Genomic DNA, 13,259 nt, shown 5'->3' with positions numbered 1-13,259 from the left:
CTTTACATTACAGTGCATTTCTTGGCATTAATTTAAAAAATGTTTACTGCTTTTATATGCTTTTTTAAAAATAAATATGCAAAACAAGCATTGAAACATGTGAGGTTTTAATAATGATGATTGACTAGAAAACTTAAATCAGTGCACTCCTACTATTTTTTGCTAACAGTGAAAACAGTTAGTCCTGCTACTTGCAAGAGTGCAATCTGCTCCCAAAACTTGACATATTTAACCCTCCAGCGTTCTTAAGAGACAAGATCATTTGAACTGCACTGACTTGTTTTCACTTTTACAAGGTTTCCTTTGTATGGTTTCAGAAACTGAAGGAAGACTAGTCTGATGGGACAACCTGTCCTCGCTGTCCACCCATGACATTTGCTGCACTCTTCCTGAGCATCACGATATCCACTATCGTGGTTCCTGAGACCATGATAGTGTTAAGAAATGCTGATATCTTTGCCTTACGCCTCTTCTGATCTCCTGGGGGATCAGGTTGGGTTGGGGTGCTTCCCCCCTGATAATGGCAGGGGATACGTTGCACATATCATAGAGATCTAGAATACGATACATAGATTGACACCCAAATCAAGAGAAAAAAAGTCTTGGAGGCATTCCCTAAAATGTATGGGGGCAGTGGCCATTTTGGGTCAGAGGGCAAATTTGGGCCATTTCTTGTATTTACACACATTGAACTTCAGCAAACTCCTCTGGGATTTTGAGCCATCAGCTTCATCTTTGGTCAGTATGCTGTTAAGAAATTGGGGATTAATAGTTATTAAATAAAGATTTTTGAGCATGTTTACAGGGCGTGACTGACAATCCTGAAATTTGATACACACTTGTTGGTAGTGCCAGAGCTTTATCTGCGCCAGTGGCCACAAGACCAGATCGGCACCGAGCTGTGAGGGCCGCAAACACTGATTCAGCTTTAATTTAGGTTATTTCTCCTTGTCACTGTTTAAGATGAAATGATGTTTAACTAATTAGATAGATAATATCCCCTTTATTTTCAGTTTTGACATTCACATTTGCTGCCTCTATCAGATATACTGTACTGTTTAATTGGAATCGTTTGTATGATTCATATATATATATATATATATATATATATATAAACCACTGAGTTTTGTAGTTATCCAATCTCTGGTTGTTGTAAGACTTTAATTAAATGATGGAGATTTAGCCAGTTAGGATTGTTTTATTCTGTTATCTGTTGTGACAGAGATATGAGAACAGTTTTCATGTAGCCTTGCTGCCAGGAGGGGTTATAAAATATTCACATTAGGCTCAGAGGCGATTTCACTCCATGTGTGAAAAAGCAATCACTGTGAAACAAGTTTTAAGTGTCTGGACACAGAGAGAGTTGTTACAAAATTAACTTTTTAAAACTATGTTTAGCAACTCTTAATAGTGGTCAGCACAACGACTGTAAACATCAGTCTTTGTTTCTATATTATTTACTTTAACTAACTTCTCAAAGGCTAGTAGTTGGAGGCTGTACCCCAGAAACCTAGATAAGCCTGGTGGTAGTCGTGCCAGTGAAGTCCACCAGCTCTCTGCTGTGTTTTTTGTATTAGAAATGTTAAAAGTTGGCAGAAAATATAACTAGGCAATTATTTGTAATTGGAAGACAATATTGGCAATAGTTAGACACCAACTATAGAGTCTTAAAAAACACAATTAAAAGAAATATACATTTTTGGACTTTAGTTAAATCCTAATAAAGTAATCAGCCAGTGGATCAAGGGAATACTCTGGTTAAAAAATAGACCTGTCTGTGATTGACTGCTGGTGTGATTAAATTACTTTAACTTTATTAAAGTTGCAAGAGCAGACACAGAGCAAAGCCTGAACATCCATTGTGTTTGAGGTGTAAACACACACCGCACGTTATTCTTTGCTCACACATGTATATTCACTCACAGTCAAGCCAGGCCACCTGCCATGCTTGTAATACACTGGGGGAAACCCTGATAGAAAACAGTTAAATCTCACTTTCCACCAATGGTCCAAGCTGCAGATCCTTAGGCACTGCTGAGCCAACATGTCAGAGAAGCACACATAACCTTTTCTCCTTTGATGTCCTGCAGGTTATACAGAGTCCACACATCAGCATTGGCAGCTTTATTCTCCTGTGAAGGTGCTGTCTCTGACTAACAGTCACAGTATTAAGTCAATATGTCCTATTCTTAAATAAGCACACAAACATACTAATCATTTAACATGGTGTGTGTACTGAATGCAACCATTTGTTTGTATTGCTACTCCATTCACTACGTTAGGTCATCAATGAAGAGTAACCAACTGTCTAATTCCTAATTTATACTGTATTTTCCTGATCTTTTCTCAAAAAAATTCCATTTATTACATAGAAAAATGCTAAAAGCTTTAAATAGATTGGAAGTTTGACCCAGCTTAACCAGAAATCCAAATTATTACTTTACTGGCTTGGATTTTTTATTGGTAGGTGAAATACTGAACAATCAAACTGTTTTTATGTTTAGAAATATAGTAAAATTCACAATTTCTGGGTGTACAAACAACTCAAGCATCAGCATCTTACCTGATGCTGCGTTTTGTATTTTATGCACATGTTCCTTAGTTTTATGTAATTTTTTTTTTTTTTAGATTTATAAGAGGAAATAATCCTGTATTTCAGTGATTGATGGTCAGATTCACAAATTCTACCTGAATCAAAGAGCAAGCAGGACACTGAGTTTTATTTTTTTTGTAACAGTATTTTAGGGAAAAAAAAATCTCAAAGAAAAGCAGACTCTCATGAAGAGGAAGAAAAGCTACTGCTATAAAAGCAGCCACATTATGACACCTGATGTTGTACACTGAGTGTACTGTTGTGCTGTGAAACCCCAGACCTTGACATTACGATGGACAGAAAGCAGACCTGTACCATCCAGCAGACACTGCAGCAGACTGAGCTCTCCACACTCGGACCCTGGGCTGCTTCACCAGGACAAACAGGACCTACAAGGTTAATGTGGTGACTGTGTTCTTTGACCATAAACTGCACTTTATAGTTTATGGTTAACACAAACCAGGGTTCACTTTCTATGATTCCATCAGTCTGATTGAAATAAATTTGTTGAGATGTTTATGAGATGTAGGAACAAAGAATTTTCCCTTCATGTACGCAGCAGGTGTCGTCAGAGTGTTCTTTAGTTTTAGTTCTGGTTTAGTCACTGGTTGCGACAGAACGATCTCTAGGGAACTGTGATCACATTAACCAAAGACACACTGCATTGACGCTGCGGCAGCCAGCCTGAGTCGGGCCTTGGATAATACATGTGTGTAGATTGAAGGAAGAAGCAGAGTTTGACCTTTCAACTTGCTGGGCAGGTATTTTCTCAGAGAACACAGTGGAAGTATAGCGATAACTGAGAAACGTGGCTCAGGTTTAACACCACCATGACCCCGACTGCTTCCAGAAACAGCCGGCTCAAGTTCTGATGGAACTGCACTCTGTACCATCAGAACTTGATGGTACACTCTGTCATTAATCCCAGAATAACACATTGTTCATTTTCCAGGGATTATATGTTGGCAACAGGTGGAAATAAGATCTGTGAATTTATCATTGACTCCTGTTCTACTAACAATCCTTGAACAGCATTGTCGTGTTACATGTTTGCTAAAGCAACATGATCAAAATGTTTCTTTTTTTAAATAAAGTTCTCCCTTTTTATACTTTACTGGAAATTACATCATCTGCATACTCACCTGTTTTATAGCTGCAAGCCTATTTTTTATTCACTTTGCAACTCCCTATATATTTTTAGAAGTCGGACAGCTGGAGATGTGCAATATGGTACAAAATTCATATCATAATATTTATAAATATTGTGATAGGTGATGGTAACAATATATCACTATGATTTGTATAAAACTTACAATAAAAAGAAAAAAAAATACACTTGCATTCCATATTGAGTGGAATATATGTATTTGTGTTAAAACTGGTTTAACACTAGTTTTTGTGCATGTTATTTGTACATAACATGACCGTTGAACCGTTTTGTTTTACTTGCTGCCTATCAGTGGTAATGATTGGCTGAAGCTTAATATGAATGGTGACCACTTGGTTAGGTCAAAGTTACATAAGGAAATGAAAAGTATCTCTATATAGAAACACAATAACTGAACCTGAGCCAGGTGCAGATAATTGACGTTTTGCCCCTGTGTTTTTAGCGGGGTCTTCCATTGGGCTCTCAGCCATCCTGCTTCATCTGCTTTGATGCCAGATGGTTACGTCATCAACAACAATTACTGCGGTTAGCCAGTAGACTGCAGATCTCTGGCCAAATTTCTGTCGTTTCTACCGGTTACCATTTATACCGCCATGTTTCTACTGGCAGCCATATTGCATTTTTGTGGTTGAGGTTTTGGAAATCCTTTAATCTTCTTGGAATTGTTCCTATTTGTGTGGGGTTTATATCTGTAAATTTAAAACTTTAGTCTTTCAGCTCCCACTAAATTATGAATTTCTCTTTATCTCTGTGTTATACATGATGTCTGTCACTGTAGTACTAACTGAAAAATGTATTTACTGAGGTGGTCTGAGACCTGGATATTGACGTGAGCTTCAAGCTGTAATCAGTTATTGTAGATGAGGAGTAGTTTTTCTGACGCTGCCAGATTGAGTCTCTAGAAAATCAAATGGTCAGAAATCAGATGTGAATGGTTCATAAGTTCATTAGTTGGTCTCTAATGATGATGGGGTCAGAATTGTATTATTGTCTGCCTCACATCCAAATGACTGTCAGTTTTAGTTTTGAGTCTGAATTGTGCTTTGCATTTGATTGAAATTATTAATACACCGTACTGATTGGTCTTATTAAAAACATTTTTTGTTCCAGAAACGTCTCATTTTCATGATCCCAATATCATAAACAGTGTGTGTTTATTTCCCTGCCACTGATGATGCTCCTCTTTGTGTTCCAGGCTAGAAGTGTGTGTGCTGACCTCATGGTGTAACCGGATTAAAAATGAGCATTAGCAGTGATGAGGTCAACTTCCTGGTCTACAGATACCTACAGGAATCAGGTATCCATCCCCACTTCCACCAAAGAATCTGATTGGGTCTTCCACTACTTTACATTCAGACTTTACACCTTGTCACCTCACAAACATTATTTACTCAAACACATCATCACACCTTGAAGAACCTTCATAGTGAGTGATTTTCTGTAAGGTGATGAGCTGTTTACCAAACACTGTGAATGTGGGTTAGAAAAGAGCAAAGGCAGGAAGGAAACCACACAGAGGCTTTTAGTTCAGCTGTTCAGTGTTCCAGGTTTGATGAAGACCCAGAGCTTCATTTCTATTTTGTTTTCATTTTATTTCTTCTTGGCTGTCATTTGATGACTCAACATAAAATGTGGACTGATCACCCAGACGGTCATTAAACTAATTATTTGTAGTCAAAAATATTATATGCATTTCTTTCCATTTTCCATGATGAGAATCTGTTCATGCAAATTTTATTCATGCACAAAGTGCAAAGTTACATGAAACTTGCGTCTTCCTCGACACATATATTTTCCCCGTCTCACTCTTACCTTTTCTGCTTGAGCCGTTAGAAAAATGCATAAATTAGCCACATCATTGCATAAGCTGCAGGGTTGAAATGACAAAAGTCGCAGCTTATAGTCCCAATATTATGGTAAATATTTGCATATTTTATATTCACAGTAGACTTTCTGCTAGGTAAACATGGGTTTACTTCATGTTTGTCACAATAAAAGTCAAAACAAGATGCACAGAAAGATGAAGTGACTTTTCATCATTCAATCTTCAAAACCTAAGTTTAAAAAACTTTATGATGGGTTCTGTTTTCTCTGAGAGCCTTGGTTTCCATGGTGATACTGTTAAACACCCTCTCTGTTGTGCTCCTGTTTGTCAGGGTTCTCCCACTCTGCATTTACATTCGGCATAGAGAGCCACATCAGCCAGTCCAACATCAACGGAGCTCTGGTGCCCCCTGCTGCCCTCATCAGCATCATCCAGAAGGGCCTGCAGTATGTGGAGGCTGAAGTCAGCATCAACGAGGTGGGAAACAAGCCCCTCCCCTTCCTGTTACACCTGGTCCTGCTGCGGGAGCGTCCATCTTTGTTCAGCTCTCACTTCCCGTCTCTGTCCTCTCGCTCCGCAGGACGGCACATTATTTGACGGCCGACCCATCGAGTCTCTGTCGCTCATCGATGCAGTGATGCCAGATGTGGTCCAGACGAGGCAGCAGGCGTACCGGGACAAAATGGCCCAACAGCAAGCTGCAGCCTCGGCGCCGGCCGCAGGGGGCAGCATAGCCGGCAACGCCAAGAACGGAGAGAACACTGCCAACGGGGAGGAGAACGGAGCCCACGCCTTAGCTAGTGAGTAGGAGCTCCTGTTAGCAAAGCCACGACCCACATCTGCTGTGTGTGTGACACGTTTAACTGTGTCCACAGACAACCACTCAGATCTGATGGAGGTGGATGGAGACGTGGAGATCCCTCAGAACAAGGCCATGGTCCTAAGGGGCCATGAGTCAGAGGTCTTTATCTGTGCCTGGAACCCAGTGAGCGACCTGCTGGCGTCTGGGTCAGTTCCTCTCCTTCACACAGTATACACATCAGCTAGAATCTGGAAGATGTAATGTGTGTGTGTGTGTGTGTGTGTGTCTAGGTCTGGAGATTCGACGGCTCGTATCTGGAACCTGAGTGAAAACAGCACCAGCAGCTCCACACAGCTGGTTCTGAGGCACTGCATCAGAGAAGGAGGACAAGACGTCCCCAGCAACAAAGACGTCACCTCGCTGGACTGGAACGTGAGTTTATGCTAACAAGCTGTGAGGTCCAATTAAAGCCTCTGTCTTCAGACCAGATCATTTAACCAACCAGAGCTGTTCTGGGTAGGACAGATTTACAGACAGACAGAAGATGTTTTGTCCTTAATGTTTTGGACAGTTTAGCTTAATATTTGCTTTTAGTGTGTTGCTCTCTCAGTTATCTTCCAGTTAACATCTAATTGATTACATAGTTAATTAACGTTTCTTTCAATAATTAATTAGACAATCCAATCAATTGTTTTAACCCTACACGCATTGATGTCACTTTACCAAAACTACCTGTGGAACAGGAATGGACACACAACACATGAACATCATCTCATTTGTCTAAATACACACTGACACACACCAAGCTGCCATGGAGGACGAGACAGGTTACCATGGTGACTCAGCATCAGCGATATGGATGTCGTTTTTTGCTTTTCCAGACAGATGTTGGTTAATAAGTTGAGCATGGATCTACAGCTCAGCTTGCATCAGTAATGTTTGTGTTTGTGTTGCAGAGTGAAGGCACCCTGCTGGCCACAGGCTCCTATGACGGCTTTGCCAGGATATGGACAAAAGACGGTGAGATGGCGTTGATGGAAATAAAAAAATGTTTGTTCATGATCAGCTAGTTTTCATCATCATGTCCCTGGTTCCTGTCATCTCATTGCTATTGCACCTATTTACTGCCATCTACTGGCAGCATTATGTAATGTCATCAACTTTTGTTGTCGTCTTGCAGGTAATCTAGCCAGCACTCTGGGGCAACACAAAGGCCCCATCTTTGCCCTGAAGTGGAATAAGAAAGGCAACTTTATACTGAGTGCAGGAGTCGACAAGGTAAGCACATGATGAGAAGCTGATGACGTCTGAACTCTTGACACACAGAAGAGCTTAATTCATCGCTCCATCTGTTCCTACAGACTACAATCATATGGGACGCTCACACAGGAGAGGCCAAGCAGCAGTTCCCCTTCCATTCAGGTACAGCAGGGGCTCCTATGGGTTGTATAGGGACTGTTGGAGTCTCATTGAACTCACCAACATCCTGCTGTCCTTCTCCCACAGCTCCAGCTCTGGATGTGGACTGGCAGAGCAACAACACGTTTGCTTCCTGTAGTACGGACATGTGCATCCACGTCTGTAAACTGGGACAAGACCGGCCTATTAAGACATTCCAGGGACACTCAGTGAGTGACGTGGAGGCAGATACTGTCTGTGGTTTTAAGTCATAGGTTGAAACCGATGTTATTCTATCTCTACATGTCCTCATTTCTTTCTTTCTGCAGAATGAAGTTAATGCAATCAAGTGGGACCCTACGGGGAACCTGCTAGCATCCTGCTCAGATGACATGACGTTGAAGGTAAAACATATCGTCTCCGTTCCACATAAAACACAAGTTTTACCATTTCCGCCAACAAAAGTATTCCAAACGCACACTATACATGAAGTAATACTTGATGAGGGTACCAACATAGCATAGCCACATAGCAAGGAGAGGCTCAACCAAATGACAGTTAGCGCAGCTAGCTTCTTAGCTAGCGGTGCTTACCACTGGCCAAGTGTAATATCAGTTCAAACTAAACAACTAAACATCTTGTTTAGTTTCTTTTGCACATGTTGACTGTGGATGTCCAGTGGAATTCAGTTTAACAGCTTATGAAACCTGGAAGGTGACATTTGTTTTTGTTGTGTGATGTCTGTGTTTTCAGATCTGGAGTATGAAGCAGGACTCATGTATCCACGACCTGCAGGCCCACAGCAAAGAAATCTACACCATTAAATGGAGTCCTACTGGACCGGGAACCAACAATCCCAGTGCTAACCTCATGCTAGCCAGGTGAGTGTGTTGATGTGAGAAGACTGTGCATCACTGTCTGTTTCCATTCTGAATGTGTGCAAATCTTTCTCTATATTCTTCTAATGTAAAAAAAAAAAAAAAAAAAAAACAATTTTACAATCACAATGTTTCCATTGTATTAGAAATTAAATTCAAATGATATGTGAATAAGTATGTTTGTGTAATAAGTCATTAAAAATCATAGATGTAAACAGTTACCTGAGGTATATTCATAATTCAGTCATAGTGTTACATCTGACCGATCAGCCAATCAGAGGAGACGCTGGCGTTTTATTCAGGCAATGGAGCAACAAGCCCTGCCTGCTTGGGAGCGACTACATCTGAGGCGTTTTGTGGAAATTGTAGTTGGTGATTTTATAGAAGTTATGGATTCAACACCCAACTTGAGCTGCTTCTTTTTATTGCATTCTGTTTGTCTCCATACTTTTAAACAGGTTCTGCTAGCCTAAAACAGTAAAGTTACTGTTTTATTTCAGTAACTTTAACCAGCTGTGTGTGTGTGTGTGTGTGTGTGTGTGTGTGTGTGTGTGTGTGTGTGTGTGTGTGTGTGTGTGTGTGTGTGTGTGTGTGTGTGTGCTGTCTGCAGTGCATCGTTTGACTCCACGGTGCGTCTGTGGGACGTGGACCGGGGGATCTGCATCCACACGCTGACCAAGCACCAGGAACCGGTGTACAGCGTGGCGTTCAGCCCTGACGGGCGCCACCTGGCCAGCGGCTCCTTTGACAAATGTGTTCACATCTGGAACACACAGGTAGGCAGACGGGTCTGTAGATGGTGATACCGTTTATCGACCTCCTGTGGCCTCACACAGTACCTTCTGCCTCCAGACGGGGGCGCTGGTGCACAGCTACAGAGGGACGGGCGGGATCTTCGAGGTGTGTTGGAATGCAGCGGGAGACAAAGTGGGAGCCAGCGCGTCAGACGGATCTGTGAGTACGCAGGGCTGCAGGTTGGTCGCTCGTTGCCGTAGTGATGCCCCCAGCTGACCTCCGGCTCTTCTTTTCCAGGTGTGTGTATTAGACCTGCGGAAATAGAGCTGCTGTTCGCTGGAAGCCATGGACCGACCATGAATGTGTACATAGCCAAATGACTGTCCCTGCCTGCCCTGCGTACTGCTCACGCTTAGGCCCCGCCCACCGACTTACAGGAAGCAGGACACAGGAACAGGAAGCGAGTACCGACACAGCAGGTCCACACACGGGGATAAAGTGACAGATGGACGGAGTGGCGCCCCTTCTGTTGGGTCAGACTCTCAGAGAGAAGCAGAGGCGGGATGCAACGGAAATGGAGACGTGACGGATCGGAATATTTACCAAAATATGGAAGCTGTTTGGCTTTTTGATCTGGGAAACATTCCCATCGTCATCAAAATGTAAAACAATGAAAACGTGTTGATCTATGTTACTAGTCAGATCTTATTGTGGACATATCGGCTCCTCCACCACAGATAGGATGGCACTTAGGGTTTCTTTTTTTTTTTTCAGATCTCTTGTTCTATATTTTTTATCATGTGGGAGGGTCAAAGGTCATGGAGATGTCCCCCCGCTCTGCCACCCAGGCAGGTGGCAGCAGCGCCTCACTAAGCACCACCATGCTGATCAAACTCTGGATTGGTCTGATTCATCCACACGGGCAAATAACACATGATGTCCCCCCCTTAAACCTCCTCCCTGTTCTGACCTGGAAGCTGCAGTAGAACCAGAACCAGGTCCAGACTGACTGCTGGTTTGTTCTGATTTTTAATTGGGAGTACTGGGAGCTCTGTGTGTTTTCTACTGTTTTCCATGTCATTTTTATAGCTTTTTAAATTAAATGGAATAGTTTCCCTTTTTTCCAGTCATAACTTGTTTCCATTCAGCAGTATGGCGCCCTCCAGTGGCAGTGAGGGAAATGTGGCTGGAATATTTCCAGCCTGACAGCAGATGTCATCTCTGTGGATTTAGTCAGTACAGTGTACCAACGCTCCAACCATTAAAGAGTTTCCACTGAACCAGTTCCAGTGTGAAGCTGGTACCAGTGCTGTTCTTGACAGCAGTGGTTTGTGTTTCAACTGGTTGGACTGGGCCAGAACTTGTCATGGAGACCAATATTAACAAACCAAAACTTTGCATACACCATGTTTGAACCTCTGAAGTCCAGCTCTGGTTTAGTAATAAGCACTTAGCTGGCAGAAAAGAGCCAGTTAGGAAACATTAAATATTCACCAAGTCTCTTCTTGGAGCTGCACCAATAAATCAGGCTGAATTTGCTCAACTCTGGGAGCTGATTGATCAGCCGATACACACATTGAAAACCAATCTGATCCACTTTCACATCAGACATCGTCTCGTCCTGTGAGAGAGGACTGACTGACCACCAGGTCATGTCTGCACATGCATGGTTAGCAGTGGTCACCTCTTCATTGTCTTAGTGACTTTTAGTAACTATTCTGACAAAGTTATTGGTACCTGCCAAAACTGAAATCAGCTCCTCTAGTCTGTTTGGTTCTCTCTTCATTTTTGCTGACAGGTTGATTTCTACAGCCAGCTGTTTGGCTTTTCTGTCCTCTGTTCAGCTGAACTGTTGCTCAGAGCAACAGGATGTTTGGGTCAGTACCTGAGGTCAGGACAGGAAGGGCTGTAGAAATCCAGTTGGTGCAAAATTCTACAGGTTTCAACATTAAAGCAAAAAAACCCAAAACGTCCTAGTCCAACCAGTGTTGACGATCCTAAATAAGCCGGTTCAAATCAGAACGAAGGAGCTTTAAACCTGGTGTGAACATCTGGGCTGATCTAAGTCGTCGTATTATTAAAGAAAACGGCTGGAGATGATTTTTTTCCGTCACATCTTCACCTGATTCCAATCGTCTTTGTTGTGTCGACTCCAGTTTCACTTGTTATCATCCTTCTGCTTGCTTGAAGCAGCACTGGTCCCAGTGTAGTGGTGGACCCGGACAGACTGGGACAGTACTGGGACAGACTGGGACAGTACTGGGACAGTCTGGGACAGTACTGGGACAGACTGGGTCAGTACTGGGTCAGTACTGGGACCGTTCCACCATCTGCAGCAGGAAAACATTTCATCCCCCAGACGCCGTTCCAGACATGCCGTCCCCACAATTAGCAGGACGTGTCCACGTCTCTCTAATGATGACTGAGCATGGCTGAAAAGGAGCGTTTCCATGGCGACCACACATCCTCTGTGTTTTGCCTGCAGGTTTCAAGCTAATGAGCTCTTAGCAGCAACCTGAGCTGTTCAGGTCTGCATCATGACCTCTGACCTCCAGTCTGTTCCTCACCAAACCTCTGCTCAGTTTTCTACTCCTCTAAAGCCACACGTTGTCATTTCACTCATTTGGAAACATGAGGCGAGCAGCTGATGGTTTGGTTCTTTTTACTCTCCTTCCAGCAGTTAACCACTAAATGAATCAGTTTCCATGACAACGTGATCTGTTGGAAACATTTGTCCAACTGGCAGAGACACAAACTTTCTCTTTAAATCTAAAATAGAATAAAAAACAGGATTGCAATGAAACATGAATGTAATTTTCCAACCGAGCAACAGATGTGGAAACGGCAGATGTTTGACGGGAGGATCAGATCTGGAGGTGGAGCTGGTTGCCATGATTGCAACTATTTATTTTTTTTTTAAACTGTTGACATGGTTTATACATAAAACTGAACACAGGACATTTCCAGAAAATACTCTGGGTGTAAAACCCGATCTCTGAAATGTTAAAAATATCAACTCTTTCTACTTCTGATCAAATTAAAAAAGGAAAAACGAGCGAATTGAATCTTGTAAGCTTTACTGGACCAAAACCTTCCAGAAGCTCCTCCCTCTGACAGCTGCTGCTGCTGCTGAACGTTTTGTTTCCTCCACAAACAGAACTCTGGACTTCTGGCCTCCACAGATTGATTCATGTTCCTGTTTTACGTCTTGTGTGTGATTTTTTTTGTTTGTTTGTTTTTCTCGACTGTATTTGAAGTTCTGAAATCCAAACTTTCAGGCGGCCATCTTGGACGAGCCGCGGCGTTGCTGAAGCTGCGTTCTGGTCTGGATCAGTCTCCAGGGCTCCATCAGCACGTTTTCTGTTTTCCTTTGCAGCTTGCATCTCATCCATCTGTGTCATCATTTAAGTCAGATCAGTAAAACTTCAGTGCAGAATAAAATATATTTTGATAAGAGGTTTGAGTTTTGATTTTTCTGTGTGGGGGAAATGAAATGTGAGCAATGGGGGGAAAAAATGAGACGAAAAAAAAAACCACCATAGAAGAAATCAGTGACAGTCGTGTTTGTTTTATTTTATGTCAAAACACAGAATTGATTTTGGGTTTATGAACCAAATAAAACTTTGATTTCAATGTTCTTGAGCACTTATGTTAGTTTTTCTCAGTGGCCGACATTTTCAAAATAACAGTTATGCAACAGCAACAGAAAGCAAAGCAAAGTCTTCATCTTGGCCATGTCCTTTAGGTCAATGCTTTGGGAATGTTGTACATGTTGCTGTGATTTAAAGAACATGAGAAGTTGAATGTCCAGAACGGTAAAACGACGGTTTCTACTGCGTTTCCACAGAATTGACCGTTTA

At 42.1% G+C, this 13,259-nt stretch overlaps 1 protein-coding gene across 1 annotated transcript in view; it reads left to right on the top strand.

Moving 5' to 3' along the window:
* Positions 1 to 12,855, top strand: part of tbl1xr1a (TBL1X/Y related 1a) — a 43,591-nt gene extending 30,736 nt beyond the window's left edge. Inside the window, exons 3-16 of the mRNA XM_055060489.1 lie at positions 4,957 to 5,058; positions 5,918 to 6,063; positions 6,167 to 6,386; positions 6,462 to 6,594; positions 6,679 to 6,820; positions 7,345 to 7,408; positions 7,569 to 7,666; positions 7,750 to 7,810; positions 7,895 to 8,016; positions 8,116 to 8,190; positions 8,540 to 8,667; positions 9,275 to 9,440; positions 9,517 to 9,618; positions 9,697 to 12,855. Coding sequence (XP_054916464.1) covers positions 5,001 to 5,058; positions 5,918 to 6,063; positions 6,167 to 6,386; positions 6,462 to 6,594; positions 6,679 to 6,820; positions 7,345 to 7,408; positions 7,569 to 7,666; positions 7,750 to 7,810; positions 7,895 to 8,016; positions 8,116 to 8,190; positions 8,540 to 8,667; positions 9,275 to 9,440; positions 9,517 to 9,618; positions 9,697 to 9,723 — 1,542 coding nt within the window. The 5' untranslated portion in view covers positions 4,957 to 5,000 and the 3' untranslated portion in view covers positions 9,724 to 12,855. The remainder of the gene's footprint in view (positions 1 to 4,956; positions 5,059 to 5,917; positions 6,064 to 6,166; positions 6,387 to 6,461; positions 6,595 to 6,678; positions 6,821 to 7,344; positions 7,409 to 7,568; positions 7,667 to 7,749; positions 7,811 to 7,894; positions 8,017 to 8,115; positions 8,191 to 8,539; positions 8,668 to 9,274; positions 9,441 to 9,516; positions 9,619 to 9,696) is intronic.
* Positions 12,856 to 13,259: the final 404 nt, after the last annotated feature.

The sequence above is a fragment of the Poeciliopsis prolifica genome, unplaced genomic scaffold, assembly GCF_027474105.1.
Source record: "Poeciliopsis prolifica strain line A6 unplaced genomic scaffold, Auburn_PproV2 SCAFFOLD060, whole genome shotgun sequence".
In the NCBI taxonomy this organism is placed as follows: Eukaryota; Metazoa; Chordata; class Actinopteri; order Cyprinodontiformes; family Poeciliidae; genus Poeciliopsis; species Poeciliopsis prolifica.
Note: the sequence above shows the minus strand (reverse complement) of the source record. Positions and strands in the feature narration are given on the sequence as shown.